Source organism: Leiobunum rupestre, chromosome 1 (genome assembly GCF_980474605.1).
Source record: "Leiobunum rupestre chromosome 1, qqLeiRupe1.1.hap1, whole genome shotgun sequence".
In the NCBI taxonomy this organism is placed as follows: domain Eukaryota; kingdom Metazoa; phylum Arthropoda; class Arachnida; order Opiliones; family Sclerosomatidae; genus Leiobunum; species Leiobunum rupestre.
This window is the reverse complement of record NC_143384.1, coordinates 43,693,669-43,709,750: the sequence shown is the minus strand read 5'-3', so window position 1 is coordinate 43,709,750 and position 16,082 is coordinate 43,693,669. Positions and strand designations below refer to the sequence as shown.

The 16,082-nt window shown below is 35.9% G+C and overlaps 1 protein-coding gene across 1 annotated transcript; it reads right to left on the bottom strand.

The window, feature by feature from the left end:
- Positions 1 to 6,471: 6,471 nt before the first annotated feature.
- LOC149963024 (organic cation transporter-like protein) lies at positions 6,472 to 11,410 on the bottom strand. Its single transcript, XM_090164495.1, has 9 exons — positions 11,096 to 11,410; positions 10,893 to 11,029; positions 9,827 to 9,923; positions 9,681 to 9,784; positions 9,471 to 9,610; positions 7,569 to 7,743; positions 6,927 to 7,074; positions 6,780 to 6,865; positions 6,472 to 6,721 (listed from the first exon to the last, which is right to left on the bottom strand). The coding sequence occupies exons 1-9, from the start codon at positions 11,408 to 11,410 to the stop codon at positions 6,472 to 6,474; spliced, it is 1,452 nt and encodes a 483-aa protein (XP_090020621.1).
- Positions 11,411 to 16,082: the final 4,672 nt, after the last annotated feature.

Sequence of the window (16,082 nt, the reverse complement as noted above, 5' to 3'; positions counted from 1 at the left end):
AAATTATTTCAATTTTTCACACGGAAATTAACATTAAACTTGTGTCAACATACAGTAGTGCCCTCTTCAGTTGGGTGGGTGAACTACTGGTGAAGACATATTATCGTTTTTCGGTTGTTGCCTATAGTACTTTTCTATACGAACCTTGGGCTGCTAGCTAATCTTGTTTAAAATTTCAATACTGATTTAGCGCTTTATAAATGTAAACCTTGGAGCACTTGGCGCCATCTAATGGATTATTTTTTACGGTAATGGGACCTAACCAAATACCGATTCAACGGTAAATTTTAGTTATAACTATCCTAGTTATATTGTATAATTATTTTAAATCAATTCTTACAGACGTAAATTACGGTCAAAATTTGTCACAGAGTTTATTAGAAATCGAAACACGGTAGCAGCATGAGCATGCATTCTATGGGAGGGTGCCAAACATTTAAAATGAGCCAGCAGCCAATGGATCTTTTACCCTTATGACGCTATAAGTGTAGCATCAATGCCACCAGACCAAATTAACATAGTTAAATGAACCATTTTATAAACGGTTTTTACTTAATTTTAGTTAAAAACTTATAGATGAAGTATTTTAACTAGTAGAATCTATGTAGAATAGACTGTTTCGCATCAAAATATGGCTGCCATTTTCTACAAGCCATGACCGGTCTTTCCATAAATTATCCATGACTGGCCAGCTTGTTCTTGAGATAGTGCAGTCAAGCCTATGGACGAATTTATAAGCTCTCTTTAGAGGGAGAGCTGGGGAAGCTCTGTAGAAGTGGGGAAAAAAGTAAACAAGAAATTTACGTTCTTTATGGAAATGCCGATCTATGACCGGCAACAGTGCTATCATGGTTGCTGCTAAATAGGCGGTGTAAATGGTTCAGCAAGAAAAGAACCATTTCATTTAGAATTTGTTAACTGGCCAGCCAGAATAATAATATAATAATGAGATATTGTTTTTAACTCTACGTTATTTGGTTTTAGAAACGTTTCAACTGATACATGAACTGATATTTTAATAAATCAATTCCGTTAGGAGATTGGCGGCATTTGTATTTTTAATTTTAATGCATTCGTGACGAGAAACTTTTATTTTTAACTTTATTTGCAATAGTATCAATACTTTTAAATATCTTGTATATTTTGTCATACTTATCTTACTTCTAATAGACAATAATGAACTTTTGATAAATATTTTATGGCTTCACTTTTAAAATAAACAACTGATCATTTTATGAAAACCATTTGGTTGAGGGAAGAATAAGGCTGTGTAGCTGAAACGAAGCACTTTACGACCCATGTTCATTTAACATGTTGTTCTCATTGGGACCCATAGAACACGTCCCTGAATTTTTGAGGTACAAACCCGTAACACCTTCTATGTTAAATCACCCTTTGTTCAATATCAACTTTTTATGTGGAATAATTATTTGATTACGTTTGTGCAACGTTTAGCACTTTCTTAGGCAAATATTAGGGAACCATTGATACACCCGGTGCTTCCTCTAGATGGCGCGAGCAGCGCCTAAGTAGTCGGGCTTCAGCTGATAGGCCTTCTAGGGAAGTGAATAAGCTTTCTACCACAGCTGCCTGCTAGAGACCAACTGTTTACCCTTCTCATGAGTGAGGGAATTTAAATTAGGAAATACATTGAGACCCGGCTAATTTTGGTTACGCGCTATATAGGCCGTTGCAATCGCCTCAATTTTGAGTGATTGCCATTTTCCACTAAAGGGGAGCCTCTTAAATACGAATATTTTATCTTTGTTACGTTGGATTCAATTACAATCAGGTGTTAGACTTTAAAAGATGGATTTACAAATTTTTAGAGCGAAGCTTTAGAGGTTCCATTTTAAGTTAGATGGCACCTAGGAGCAACAAACTCAAGGAGAACGCAACTAGCCTTTAAACACGCTAACGCAGTGTTGTGTACAAATTTCTTTGGACGAACCTATACGCTGAACGTTTTACGGAAAGGGGGAAGACCATTTCCGAATTTTCCCCTTCCGACGGCAGCAGGCGCCATTGCGTCTAACCAATGAAAATTGTACACAAGAATATCCAAGACCTTTGACGGGTGGCGTTCTCCTTGCGTGGGGTGCTGAGTTTGTTGCTCCCAGATGGCACCAATTTAAATGTTTTGCCGAGAAGGCGAAAAATACTTATCGATTAATTTCGAAAAACTATTTCTTACCCTATTTATGCGGCTTTTACATGTAGAAACAATCAACGAAAGTTTAACAGTCGGAAAATTCCACATGAAGGGGATTTTTTTTTCAGTTGGCGCCATCTAGTAAGACATGGGGTATTTAATCATTGGCCTCTAATGACGCTATAGCTCTGATTGGCCAGTGTCGGGCAGACGTCAAGTAGCTCTGTTTTCAACAGATGTCGCTATCGTCGTAATCAAAACAAGATAGTTAAGCTACATTTTGACCCAAATGGCGGGTCCTTATAGATACACTTCGCGTTGATTGGCACACTTTACTGCCATCTAACGGATTAAAATCGCGACCAAATGCGGCAGAATAAAAGTTGAAAACTAAAATTCTAGGGGTATCATTAAAACTTTTAAAAAAAAAGATAGAAATGTTGCTTTTAAAAATCTTTATTACACAATTTTGCCATTATTAATAAAGAATGGTTTTTATTTTATATATACCGGAATTAAGTTCATCAGTGTTCCTATTTTGGTGGAATTTCTGTGCGTTTCCCTTCCGCGTAGTCATCTGTATTAGTCGCCAGTCTTAAAGTGTAGAAAAATCTCTTTTAGCTTCCGCAACTTCGAAGCCAAATTTGTATCACTCGACCAAATGTTTTCGTTTGCTGGGCTACCGAGGGGGGGGGGGCATTATCATTAAAACATTAATAATTAGATTTAACTATTTATAAGATCTTAATTGAAATGAAATCATGATTAATCTGACGAAATCATGATTAATCTGATGAAATCATGATTAATCTGATGAACTCATGATTAATCTGACGAAATCATGATTAATCTGATGAAATAATAATTATTAAGATACTTTAAAGCATAGTGACCAGCCACTTGGCGTCGACACAGAATTTAAATTTAGCGAAGGTGAAACCTTTTCTATTTAAATACAAACACACAAAAGGGAAACAATTAATAACTAGTTTTACAGAAAAGGTGTTAAACCAAACGGATTTTCTGGCACCACTTTATGTTTAAGTGGCAAGGACCATATTAAGAGTATTTTGCACGTCCAGGCTCTGTGTATTAATACTTCGTAGCGAATTGTCGGAATTATTGAATCGTCTATTTAACTTAGGGGTGAGCGAATAGCCCTTTTTGACGTATTTGTCAAATACCAAATTCTTCCGATTTTGAAAACCAAATTTTAGTCAAATCGAAGTTTCAAAATGACCAAATAATTCGACCAAATACCGCGTAGATTTGAAAATTTGAACCAAATAGAAATTATTCTACCACATATCAAATTGTAATGTGACGAATATTCTATCAACTAAGAAAACTTGTTTTCAAATTAATAATGGGTACTTGCTCGTAGCGCTGTAGACTGAAACGGCCGTCATGACATTAATTAACGTCACAGGTCGCGAGCCAAAACGCCATACGATCCTGCGAAAAAATCACGTGACCACCATGGGCGTCTTAAGGTCCAGCGTTACCAGGGAAACGAACGCAAGCGACACCCACGAGCAAGCAGAAAATATATCAGATAATCGAAAAAGATGTGCCACAAATATTTTATTTGTCACTATAAGTAAATTACACCTCCTCAGTGATGACTTTTCTGTATATATCACAGTTTCATCACAAATCTTCTCCTTCAAAATTTGGGCAAGACTGATCCTAGTTTTCTTACATAAGTTACATTATTAAATGAACTCTTCCACCACATGTCAATCCTTATATTTAAAGTTAGCTTGTCCTTTGATACTTCATTCTTAGTAAGAAACGTCTTGGAAAAGTCAGGCCAGCTTCTCATTGTTGACTTAAAGCGTGTTAGGAGGTGGTGACACCCCGCGAGAGAATGGTACGTGAAACAATTAAGCACCCCTTTCAAACATGGAAAATGTTGCTCAAAGCCGAAAATTTGATATGATTACCAAATAGTTTGGTAAATTTGATTCAAATTTGAAAAAAAATCAAATAGACAAATCTTATCAATAGAATAACCGGATTTTTCAAATAACTATTTGATATTCTAGAATATAAATAACGAAACTTTTATTCGTCGGTGCGAATAGTAAAACTGAAATATTTCCAAATAATTTGGTCGAATCGAATAGTGACAAAAATCTTGCACAGCCCTAATTTCACTTACTTTTCGAAGTCAACGACCGTATCTGGCATATGCTTGTTTTGAGTTTCGGGTAACAGCAGAAAAACCGCTCCGGTCAGCAGTGAAAGAACGCCGTACAATATAACCGGAATTGATGTACCATAGAACCTTCCCTGCAATGAGCCCAATTGTACATATGCAGTTTGCCAATTTCCAAATAATTGTACTTGAATAATTTACCAAGACGTCAGCGAAGGGACTGAGAATTGAGCCAATTCGGCCAGCGGTCATGGCCCCACTGACCCCAACTGCCCTCACATTTGTTGGGAACAATTCGTTACTGAACACGTACAGTAAAACGAATGCCAATGAGTTGGTCATCCTGCCGATCATATTGAACGTTAATTTTAACCAGAGAGTATCTGTAAATGAGATCTTTGTTAGAAATTTATATTTCAACCATCTAATCACAGTTCTCTTTTTCAATGTGAACTATTAATATTTTCATTTTTACCATGAACATTGTAATGTCTGGTGGTGATCAACTAAGTTAACTTCAAGAAAAACACTTTATTTACTAAATAATATGATTACAAAATTGTTCAATTTTAAGGTCTCCCTTATTTCAATTAAATATACCGTAGTTTCTCAGACCACATTATGCTGACTAAAATATGCGGACTAGATTTAAGGTATACAGTTAAAATACTAGAACATTACAAATATAGAGTTATATCTTTACCCTTTCAACTGCCTGGGGCTAGGGTGGGCGGTATCTGGCTGCGTGTTCCTTAATAATTTAAGGCAATCAGGAAATCAGCGTTTGTCTATCTACAAAACATTTCCGGGATTTCCCCAGTGCCGGATTTACTGAAGGTGGGGCCTTAGGCACTAAGTTGGTGGGGGCCTACGTAAGGAAAGCATAAAAAGAAAAATACTCGCGTGTCTCGAAGTTGAGCTTATGTCACGATAATAATGATTTTTCAAATAATAAAGCAACAAGCCTGATATATTTATCTTAAATCGAATCAGTGAAAAATCCATTGATTTCATCAGTGAATGAAATTTTAACTGCCAAACCAGTGAAACAGTAAAAGTCCACTGATTTTAAAGTACTTATTTTTTTTTGCCGTTGGAGGGGACCCATAGGCCTGTGCCTATGGGCCTAGTCCTTAATTCGGCACTGGATTGCCAATTTTATCCAGCGAAAATAATATTTGTAATTCTTAGAAAAATATCAGTATTACTACAATATCAGTTGATAATCATAAATACATGCTAATCCCGTAATATTTTTAACGAATTTCTTATAATCAAAAAGAGATATAGCAGTTTGATTATAAACAAATAAATGCGTGTGTGAACGCCCTTAGTTTGATTGATTTTACCTTAGCTGCTAGAGACAAATTTGGCAAACATGCCATTTTCAATTTGGAGATTGGCCTGTTCACACTTATCTAAGTAAACAGGCAACTAAGTTAAATCTTCACTCTAAAATAAGTAGTTCACACTTAAGTGAGAGCACACTTTTCCGTTAAATTTTGAGCAACATTGCACGCCAAAATGATATTCAAAATCGAACGCTTTGGTGGACAAATTTGAATGTTGGCTTAAGCGAAGTTCCTTATGAAAATGTTGGATCAAGTTTAAATAAGAAATCATTGTATCCAAAAATTGTGCAGATCCATATTTGACTTTTATGCATAAAGGTTTGAACCCTTATTTTTAAGTCGTGGAATAATATTTTTGAATCCGCCGAAATCCGAATCTTTTTTTTCCAAATCTCCATTAAACAAAATTAAGTTAAAATGATTTCCATCAGATAAATAGATACTATAAGATGTTTACAACTTGGTGACGATATATGCAAATATTAAAACTTTTATCGAAAATACGGAATGAGGTGACTCTCAACCTAGTAAATCAATACTCGTAATTTGTTTTCGAATTCCTAAGCTACAAGATAAATTCGAATTGAATTAAATGTAAAATTGTTTGGGGCGCTACTTCAGCAAATAAACTATTAAATATTTTTTCTTGAAGCTATATATAATTTGCAAGATAATTGAGGGGCTGGACAAGTTTCGAGTCTAACACCAAATGTGTTTATCAGATTGAAATCCTCGATTTGAAGTTCCCAACTGAACACTAAATTATTCCAAAGGGTTCAAATTACAGAACAATTGAAATCATTTTCTCAGAGTTTGTGTATATAAAGGAAAGGTTTTGACTGACCCCCGACTAGCAAGACAGCTAAGAAAATGATGCCGGTCACGACGAAACTGATCAATAGCCCTGTCCGTCTCGTGAAGTACTTGACCACCAAATTGTACAAGACCACGGCGGGAAGGTTCACCGAACCGGTCAGGAATAGATTAAGGTACAATGACCCACCCATCAGGGTTACGCTCAAATTGAAGCCGTGGTTGATGAACACGGTTGCTATGCTGTAAATGTAATTGACTGAGTTAAAACAAAAGATTTTTAAACGCTCGAAAATCGTACAAGGTGATGTAAAGTATAGCTGCTACTTTGCGCATGTGCCTGTTTCGTAACAAGTCGACGAATGAAGCCTGGTCGGATTTCGTGTCCTGTAATTGAAAGCTCAACATCTGAAACCTCGAACCTAAATATGGACATCGTACCTCATACCATTTCAATTTTCTGTTTGAGTTTGTTCATGACTTCGTCGATGTTCTTAATTTCTTTCCCGTTCATTTTGGTTTGTTCCAGGAGTTGTTTCTCGGCTCTGTCGTGCTGTTTGGTCGCAAGCAGCCACCTGGTCGATTCTGGTACAGCCCTGGAAATCAATTTTACCGATATTCGGTTTAGAATTACAACCAACCAATACGATATTTATTGGTACAAATACTAGTTACTAATAATAACCATATATTGGGCAGGTAATAGATAAATTAAGTCTACATCAGGATATATTTTACATTATAGGTTTGAAATATCGATATCAGTTAAGAGTAGAAATATTAGTTATGGTTTAAAATTGAATGAATAATGGTTGAAACATAAGTTTCGATTTAATTTTGATTGAAATTACTTTTATGGTTGAATATTGGTTGAAATATCAATACTGACTTAAATATCATTTCGGTGGAAAATTAGTTTAAATATCCGTTGGGTTTTAATTTCGATTGAAATATCATTTTTGATTTAATAATGGTTGAAATATCGGTATATATTGCAATATCACATTAGGTTAAATATTAGTTAAAATATCAAATTCGATTTAATTAATATTGGAAGCGGTGAATCGCAATTTAAAGAAGAGCGTCTCACCAATACAGCAGTAACAGAAAGGGTAGTTGGAAAGGCAAGGATGAGACCAGCATAATCGTTTTCCATTCGTGAATCAGCCAGCCAATCAAGGCGCCCGCCATGATGCCAATGCCCCACATGGCGGTGAAGCTGTACACGATGTAATCTCGGTACTCCGGACCAACTGACTCCAAAACTACGAGAAATAAGGCTCTCATCAAGCGAAACCAACTTTCTACCAAAGACCATACCAAATAAAATAGTGCCATCTCGTTCGACCACTTATTTAAAACGAAAATTATCCTAAATAACTTTAATAAGGTAATGATGAGTGTAAACCCTTTTAGCTAGTGACTTTTACTCGATTTATGCGTTTTTCCTCGGAGTTTAGGCGTCCGGAGCTTATACTTGGTTTAATGTCTATAAGCTAAAGATTTCGTTACCACCGTGAAATGCAAATCAGAGAAGGTTTTATCTCAGAGAAGCGACTAGACGTAGTTGTGGTGACTAACATTGTAAGTTCATTGGCTGCGGATTACGGTATCAGGTTTTTCTTAAGGTTTCTGAATGCAACTTTTGCTTATTGTGTTGTGGTTAGTTAAAATTCGGTTGAAAAGCAACGGAAAACCCCCTTTTCGGCTTTCCGTTGCTTTTCAACGCGTTTTGAAATTTTTAATGTTTAGGCTTAGCTTCTCTTTTAGATATAACAGTCGCCCGCCAGATTTCCCGCACGGTACTGATGAGTTCCAAATAGAACGAAACCGGTCTACCGTTGGAATTTCTGGCTATTTTATTTAGTTTTTATGTAGTGTATTACTCGAAGATCTATTTGATCCGAGATTTGCGTTTTTTTGTTTGCTCGAAGACCTATCGGTACGAGTTATTAGTAAGTTTTTTAATTTCTTCAAATTTATTTAGGATTTAGCTATATTATCCCTTTTAATTATGGACTAATCTACTTATTCGCGTATTTTACCATCCTTCTCACAGTCCATAGGTGGTTTCTTCTAACTTAACTTATCGTATATACTATTCTCCACCACACTCCCCCCTTTTCGGCTTTCCGTTGCTATATGCAACGCGTTTTGAAATTTTTAATGTTTAGGCTTAGTTTCTCCTTTAGATTTGACAGTCGCCAGCCAGATTTCCCGCACGGTACTGATGAGTTCCAAATAGACCGAAACTGGTCTACCGTTGGAATTTCTGGCTATTTTATTTATTTTTAATATATTTTACCACTCAGTTTCAAATATTATTTTAAGTTCATTCAAAATATTTGAATAATGATTAATATCACATTTTGAAGATGAATGGGTGGTGCAGGTGGTCAAACATTCATTTTCTGTCAAGGAACTTGAACCAAAATATTCTACCAGTTGAAGTCGAGGATTTTTAAAAAAGTCCTTCTTCCTTATCAAAGGCTAACCTGGCCATAACATTTTGAGATAATGATTCCTCACTTGTTGTTATTTTAGTTAAAATATTTTCAATATCACGCGCTACTTTGACATTTTTCTTAGGCATTGGTTCTACGAGCCGATAATTCCTCGACGACCCCGGACTCTTTTCGTCCTATGGGAAAGCGCGTTTCAATTTCAAATTTGTTTAGGGTTTAGCTTTATTATCCCTTTTAATTATGGACTAATCTACTTTTTCGCGTATTTTATCATCCTTCTCAGAGTCCATAGGTGGTTTCTTCTAACTTGGCTAATTAAAGGTTAGGATGACGTTAGAATACGTTAACTTTAAATTTATTTTAGGTTAAAGTTAGCTCAATGTTGGGTTATAGTAAATTGGCTACTATACTATAAGGCCATATGGTTTATCTGCAGTTTGAAAAATTACTTTAGTTTGCTGTATGAAAATCAGGAACCTTTGCTAAGTTTAGTCACACAAACAGTAATTTGATGAGATGTGACATACACGTTTTGAATGAGTCCGAGCCCGATTCCGATGAGGAACCTGAGGACGAGGAACATGGGAATGTTGACTGAGAAGGCGAGGATGTGGATACCAAGGTTATCACCGCTTGACCCGCCAGGATGAGTGGCTTACGGCCAAATCTATACATTAAGAAAAATAATTGAGCTGAGCTAGATTAATAGGAAGGCTGGATAATATTGAGAGGTTTACTTGCCGGCTAATTGTCCCGCCGGAATGTACGAGACAAAGTTGCCCAAAGAGAAGATCATGTAGCCAAAGGAGATCATCCATTCTCTGGAGCACACCAAATCCCACTATCACCCAGGCGAATAACAGACAAAGTTCAAATTTCAGACAGAGATGCAAATAAACTTTCTAGTGATGAACCCAAAAATGGCGAAACTGTTGGAATTTCTAACAGGAGTTTTGATTTTTGGTATTCTTTGGTTTCTTCTTTTTATAATAGAAGAGGTTAACGGTAAGAGTAAGTGTAGGGAGCTTTTTGCTCGCGTGGCATGAAGGTCTTACCACTACCCTCCTACGCAATTGAACTCGGCCAAATGGGATAATGGCATTGAAAGTCACTCGATGATTTGGGCCTCAGGTGTGGCGTTGGGTATTAGCCAAGCTTATTATTATTATAATAATACGATTGAAAACGTCCGATTTTGACGGACACCATTTAAAAAAAACGCCATCCAATAATTGTTGGAATAATGACACAAAAAATTTATTGGAATGTAGGACAAGGCAGTTAGTTATGTATTTTCACGATGCTGTTGGTGCGTTAAAGTTTTGAACCATAAAACTGGGTTTCCGAATCGATGACCTAGAGAAGCTATCCTATCCTTCAATAGACGGAAGTTAAACTCTCTTCGATTGGACGACAAGTGTATTTTTTACACGGTGATTTTACGCTTTATAGAATTCCCGTGGAAGCCAATAGATTTTGTTTGACGTAAAACAAAGCATGAATGGCAGTAAAACTGTTTGTCAATACGCTGTAAATTTGCATGGCTCATTTTACAGCAAGATATTAATATGTATCCTTATAAGTCTACGACGCTGTGCAAAAGTGTCCAAACGAAATCCGGATTTCCACATAAGCTCTAGTCAAGCTCTGTATTGTGACGCAAAACCAACAATTTATATTTTTAATGGTTATTCATTTTAATTTACAGAAATATATCATTGTTTATTTTAAATCGCTTTTTATAAAAGCTAATGTGACCGACGTAAAGACAGAATTTATCAAAATATAGCAATATTACAAATGAAATATTAACACAATCATTGAGATATCGCTATTTCAATGTATTGAATGGTTTGATTCAAAGTTTTAATGAGTGACGTTTTGCACTCTATTTTAAATTTGAAATTGAGCGAAGCATTCGCCTCTCCATGATCAAACGGAGAACGCACCCTATGGCTGTTGAAACAAAATCAACACCCACAAAACTGCTTCCTGATGCAGAATGGAGGATATAGTTACAGGTAATGGCGGCAATGGCTGCCAAAGACTGAGAGCAAAATATGATGAAATTTTGCTCGTAAACAACCTATAAATTCAGTGTAATAATCACAGTGAAATTAATTCCCTAGTGTGAACTTAGCTGAATACGTACCTCTTGCGTAATGGTGGTCCTGGAAGTGTTCTCGTACCCGAATCTGTCGCAGGTGACAGTATCATTCAAGCCCAAGAGTTTCCCAGTCACCGTCCGTTCCCCGGGGTAAGCTGGCCTGTCGCACTTTGCATCCAACCAATCGGCTCCATTGGAGTCGTAGTACATTCCTCCGGTATCGCAGTCGAATTTCACACTGATGTTGACGTACTGGTAATTGGTCATGACCAAACTCCAACACATTGGTCCGATGAGCAAAGCGAGGAAGATTCGCTTCTGGAACGTTCCAAATCTGCCCGTGACGTCCGCTAAATCCATGGCTCTCTCTCTCACTGGAGCCTCAGCGGACCTCCAGTAATGTTTGCAATTTACAGCTAAGCGAGGCCCGTACGCGACGACAAAGATACGTACATATTATCTGAGGATAAATTGTTAATGTTAACGCAGACGTCTTACGAGGGCACTGTACTTTATCACGGAACAAGACATCTGTAGAGGGACTGGAGGTTCTATAATTAGTAGTCACCGCTTTATGTTAAAAATATTAGTTATAATAGTTTGCTTTTTGAGTGCGAATAAAGAATCGTAATTTATTTGTTTCGGACGCTTCAGGACCAACTAGGGTTTTCATAGCAACTGTCATAGTGAGACTCAAAACTTGAGCGGCATAACTCACTTCCATACGAGAAAATGATGTTATATATTTAATTTTTGGGGCTAGCTTTAGCCCTGATACAAGCTCGGAGTCCTTTTTAAAAAACATCCTCTATGTTGAACCATAAGATCTGTTGTCCTTTCTTCTTAAGAAGTGTAGTGTTCTAGTAATTCCCACTGGATTCAAGACCTTTTCTGCAGGCTTTAATCAGGTGGGGAGGATCCGAGACAAAGTAGAGAAATTCTCATTTTGAGAACAAATTCTTGGTTTTGTAACCAATACTCGAAGAATCATTACCATTGTCGCTGCACATTTTAATAAGTTTTCGATTAATTCCTGCTTTGTCACACACGACTGTCAGTATCTTGAATCCACCGAGTTGCAAGTTTTCAATAGCTTCCCACATACTGCTAAATAATTAATTGGCTTTCATTTTATCACACAAGAAATCTAGGATACTTGAATCTACCGGTGAAACTTTAAATCATTAACTGCATGAGAAAAATACTTTTGAGGTTCTTCTAATTCGTGATATTTTATTGCGTCTCGCATTTCCTGTATAGTTTCTTTCTTAAGTCCTCTGTCAACTTGCAAATCCTTAGAACAATTGTACAATGTTCTCTGAGTTGGCAAAGGTACAAACTGTCTTAAAGATTTGTAAGCACTTGAGGATTGACTTTTCAGATATAAACACCAAGGATGTCACTCTTTAGGTCTCCGGCTTTTTGAATGAGCCGATCGTAACTGGTGTTGTATAATTAACGTTTGAAACCTGGTTGGGTTTTCAGCTATATTTCTTTCCATTTCTTTACTTTCTTCTATAGATAATTCAACACCATCTCGATAAAGTAGTTTACGAATCTTTTTTTCTAATGCCTTGTTTATTTTTCTATCGGCCAATTTATGATGTTTTTGTTGAAGATCCATGTTTCGAAGGGTTGTTGCATTGGGGTAAACAACACTACTCTTTTTCCGCTTAATTATCTTCTTCAAATTGTTTCGAAGAATGCTACATTTAACACAATAGGATTTTGATTTTGAAACAAAGTATTTGTAATGGTTTGAACACAGACTGTCTGATTTAGGTGAATAACTCGCATTAGGAAGGGTTGTATGATAATACGGTTGAAAGATAAATCCCTTTTCGCCTCCACAAACACCCCAAATAGTCTTAAACTGTAATACAAATTCTAGAAATACTTTTAGTTTGTTCAATTCAGTATTCCCATTTAGATAAACTGGATGATCCCTTGGTATTTCTTTACCAAATACCAACACGTTTTCTGAGAAATCCACACGTACTGTCGTAAAAAGTTTAATTTATTAGGTTAACACGAGACTGACTTCTTGATCAGCCAAAACTTTTGATTTAAGATCTTTCAAAGATTTGCAAACTTCGATGTCAACATTGACATAAACTTCTGGTTTGTTATTACGCTTGTCAGCTGAGCAGGTACATTCAAATTCATTTAGTGAAGGGGTATCTTAAATTTTTTGCACAACATTTGAAAATTCCTCAACACTTAGAGTTTCACCACTCTTTTTCGTATCTGTTTGGCTTGTAGCTCAACTGAAGGGTTTGCAGAGATGGTAATTGAATCTTGTAGGAGGAAAAATTCTAGATTCTATGAACACAAATTGTGATTTACATAAAGAATATTAAATACATATTATTTCTCACCACTAAACGAGTTAAGTTCATATTTTCAGTGGAATCTTTTGAAACATGCCTACTATAGCTGACATTACACGACTTATTAACTTGAAGATCAAAAAGGGCACCTTAATATACACTAATAGATAAGTATGAGGGTTTTCCTTAGACGGCCCATTGCCATCAACAAAATGAAGATTACAAACGTAGTGATATTTTTTTTAAATTTGAAGTTGATATGTTTTCACGATTAATGTTTGTAATCCATTTCTTACAGAGCTCCAAATTAACATAATTTTAACCTGGTTTTGGTACAGGATAAAATATGTCGTTATGGTACCTTGAATCGCTCTTAGATTCCAAATAACCGTATTTTCTAGCTCAAATTAATTTCATAAACCTTGGAGGTCCAACCGTTAAAGAATATAAACCTCGGCTCAAAAACCTCTTTCTGTAGCAGACGCGACGTGACCTACAATAATTATCACCGAAATTACTAACACCAGATGGCAGTTAAAGCTGAGGTCCGATCAAAAACCAGGCCAGTCTGGGTAATTCTAACAGCAATTGGCGGGAAAGGCTATTAACGCTATAGGATTTTCTTTTACTTCTTTTCTCCAAGGTGTAAGGTGATCAACGCGCATGTTTACATCCTGAGAACCGTACACTGAGAGAAAAAACCCTAGTTTTAACAGGATAAATTTACATGAACCGTCTGTATATCACTTGCACAGAATAATCCTGTGATAATTACTGTTATCCTTTAATTTAACAGAGATATTTACATGGAACGTGTGTGTACAACTAGTACAGAATAATAATTCGGTAAAATACTACTCACGTGATTATTTACTTTGGTTGATAGAGAGGCAAAAGGCTTGGCCCGATTTCTCTTGAACCAGAGAGGCTCACAATTAGATTAGTACCTATCTGGCAAACCTGAAAACCCAGTTGCGTCGGAAAACATGTAAAATTTTCTTCCAAAGTCTTCTGACTTTATTGTTATTTTTTAAACAAAATCATTTTTACTAGTGAAATAGCTGTGTATCAGTAATTACGTAAACATGTAAATTAAAATCGTGCTATATTTTGGAATATAGTCTCTTTACGTAGGCTACCTTAGCTATATACTAGAAATCAACCTTACGCGTGAAATTTAAAAAAATACTAACCAAAAGGAATGAACAAAAACCTAATTTTTAAAAACCCAAGAACAAGTTGTTCATTATTGGGTCTCTCTGATGGATTTGACCCGGTTAGCCCCAGATTTTAACGAATTGTCTATTCGGATAACCTTTTAATTAGATTATATTGAAAAATGTGAGATTGGCCCTGCATATTAGCTGTGGTTTTCCTAGCTACCATATCAAAAATTCAGTTTCATATTCGTAAATTTGACTAAACGTGTTAGTGTATTTTCTACAATAATGTTTGTTGAATTTATTATTTGCTACTTATCGAATTTACTGAGATGTAAAAAGTATTTTCTACCGACGGATGTGTAAAACCAACTTTAATATGCCAATAAAATTACGTATGAGGTTCACGTACTGTTATTCATGTTGATTTGACAGACTTCATTACTGCGTTATTTACAGCTATTTCATCATGTTAAATTAACATAAAATTACTTGTAATATTATAATACGGAATAAGCTGTTATATTTACAGAAACGTCTTGGCATCCCCTGCTTCCAACACTTTCATGTAATTTGAACAGGGCTTATTTCTCTCAGTGTAAAGTTCTGACAAGTCCAGGGATAGTAAGTCGTTGTAGAGACTGGCATAGTCTCCTCTCTGAAAGTTAAATTTGGCGTCGGTTTTTGAGACGGTGTTATCAATTTCACTGTGGTAGGTGATGCCTATGGGAAGGCTCTAGTGAAACCAGATTGTCCTGGGCTACCTTCCGAGGTTACGAGGTGATTGTTGGACAGAACGAGATCTATTATATTGCCTTTTGGTTTTGAACTTTATTTAGTTTGGAAAGATTGCATTCCGCCTGGCTGTGAACTTTGGAATTGCAGTTGATATTGGAAAGAAGGCCCAAGTCTACTCCAGGAACGTTAAATTTAATTATTAATATTAGGTCGTCCTCGATATTATGAATAACAATTATACCAATTATAATAAATAATATCAAGTTAAAAAATACTTCCGTTGCAAGTGGATTTTACATCTGACCGTCAGATGTAAGACAGGCCAAAGCGCTAAGCAACCACACAAGAGCATTGAACATATTAGAAGTCATGACATACTAGAATTGATACATGCTGAATCATTAAGCGGATTGAGATATTATTTATCCATAACTGATGATTATAGCGGGTAAACGAAGATATTTATTTTATCGAAGAAAAATGATGTTCTAGATTGAATTATTGAATATCGAGCTCTAGTAGAAAAACAAACCGGTAAATCCATCAAAGTCTTACGTACCGATAATGGTCTAGAGTCTTGCGCGAACTATATGTAGAACGTTATTCACTATTTTATTTAGGAATAAAATTATATAACGTAATTTATGATATAAAAAATCTGCACACCCATACAGCTGTTAAAAAACATGTAAAAGAAGCAATGTTTGCAAATTATTTTGGGTAATTGCGGAATATATTTAACCTAAGTCAACTTTTCGATTGTATTTTATTTATTGATTTTTTCAATGTTTAAGTGTTAAAAAT

Bases quoted from the DNA above. Each gene is read 5' to 3' on its own strand.
- LOC149963024 (XM_090164495.1), bottom strand. From the start codon at position 11,410: ATGGATTTAGCGGACGTCACGGGCAGATTTGGAACGTTCCAGAAGCGA. The intron at 11,030-11,095 runs GTACGTATTCAG...CTGAATTTATAG, and splicing joins GGACCACCATTACGCAAGAG to GTTGTTTACGAGCAAAATTT. The intron at 9,924-10,892 runs GTGCGTTCTCCG...TATTATAAAAAG, and splicing joins TTTGTTTCAACAGCCATAGG to AAGAAACCAAAGAATACCAA.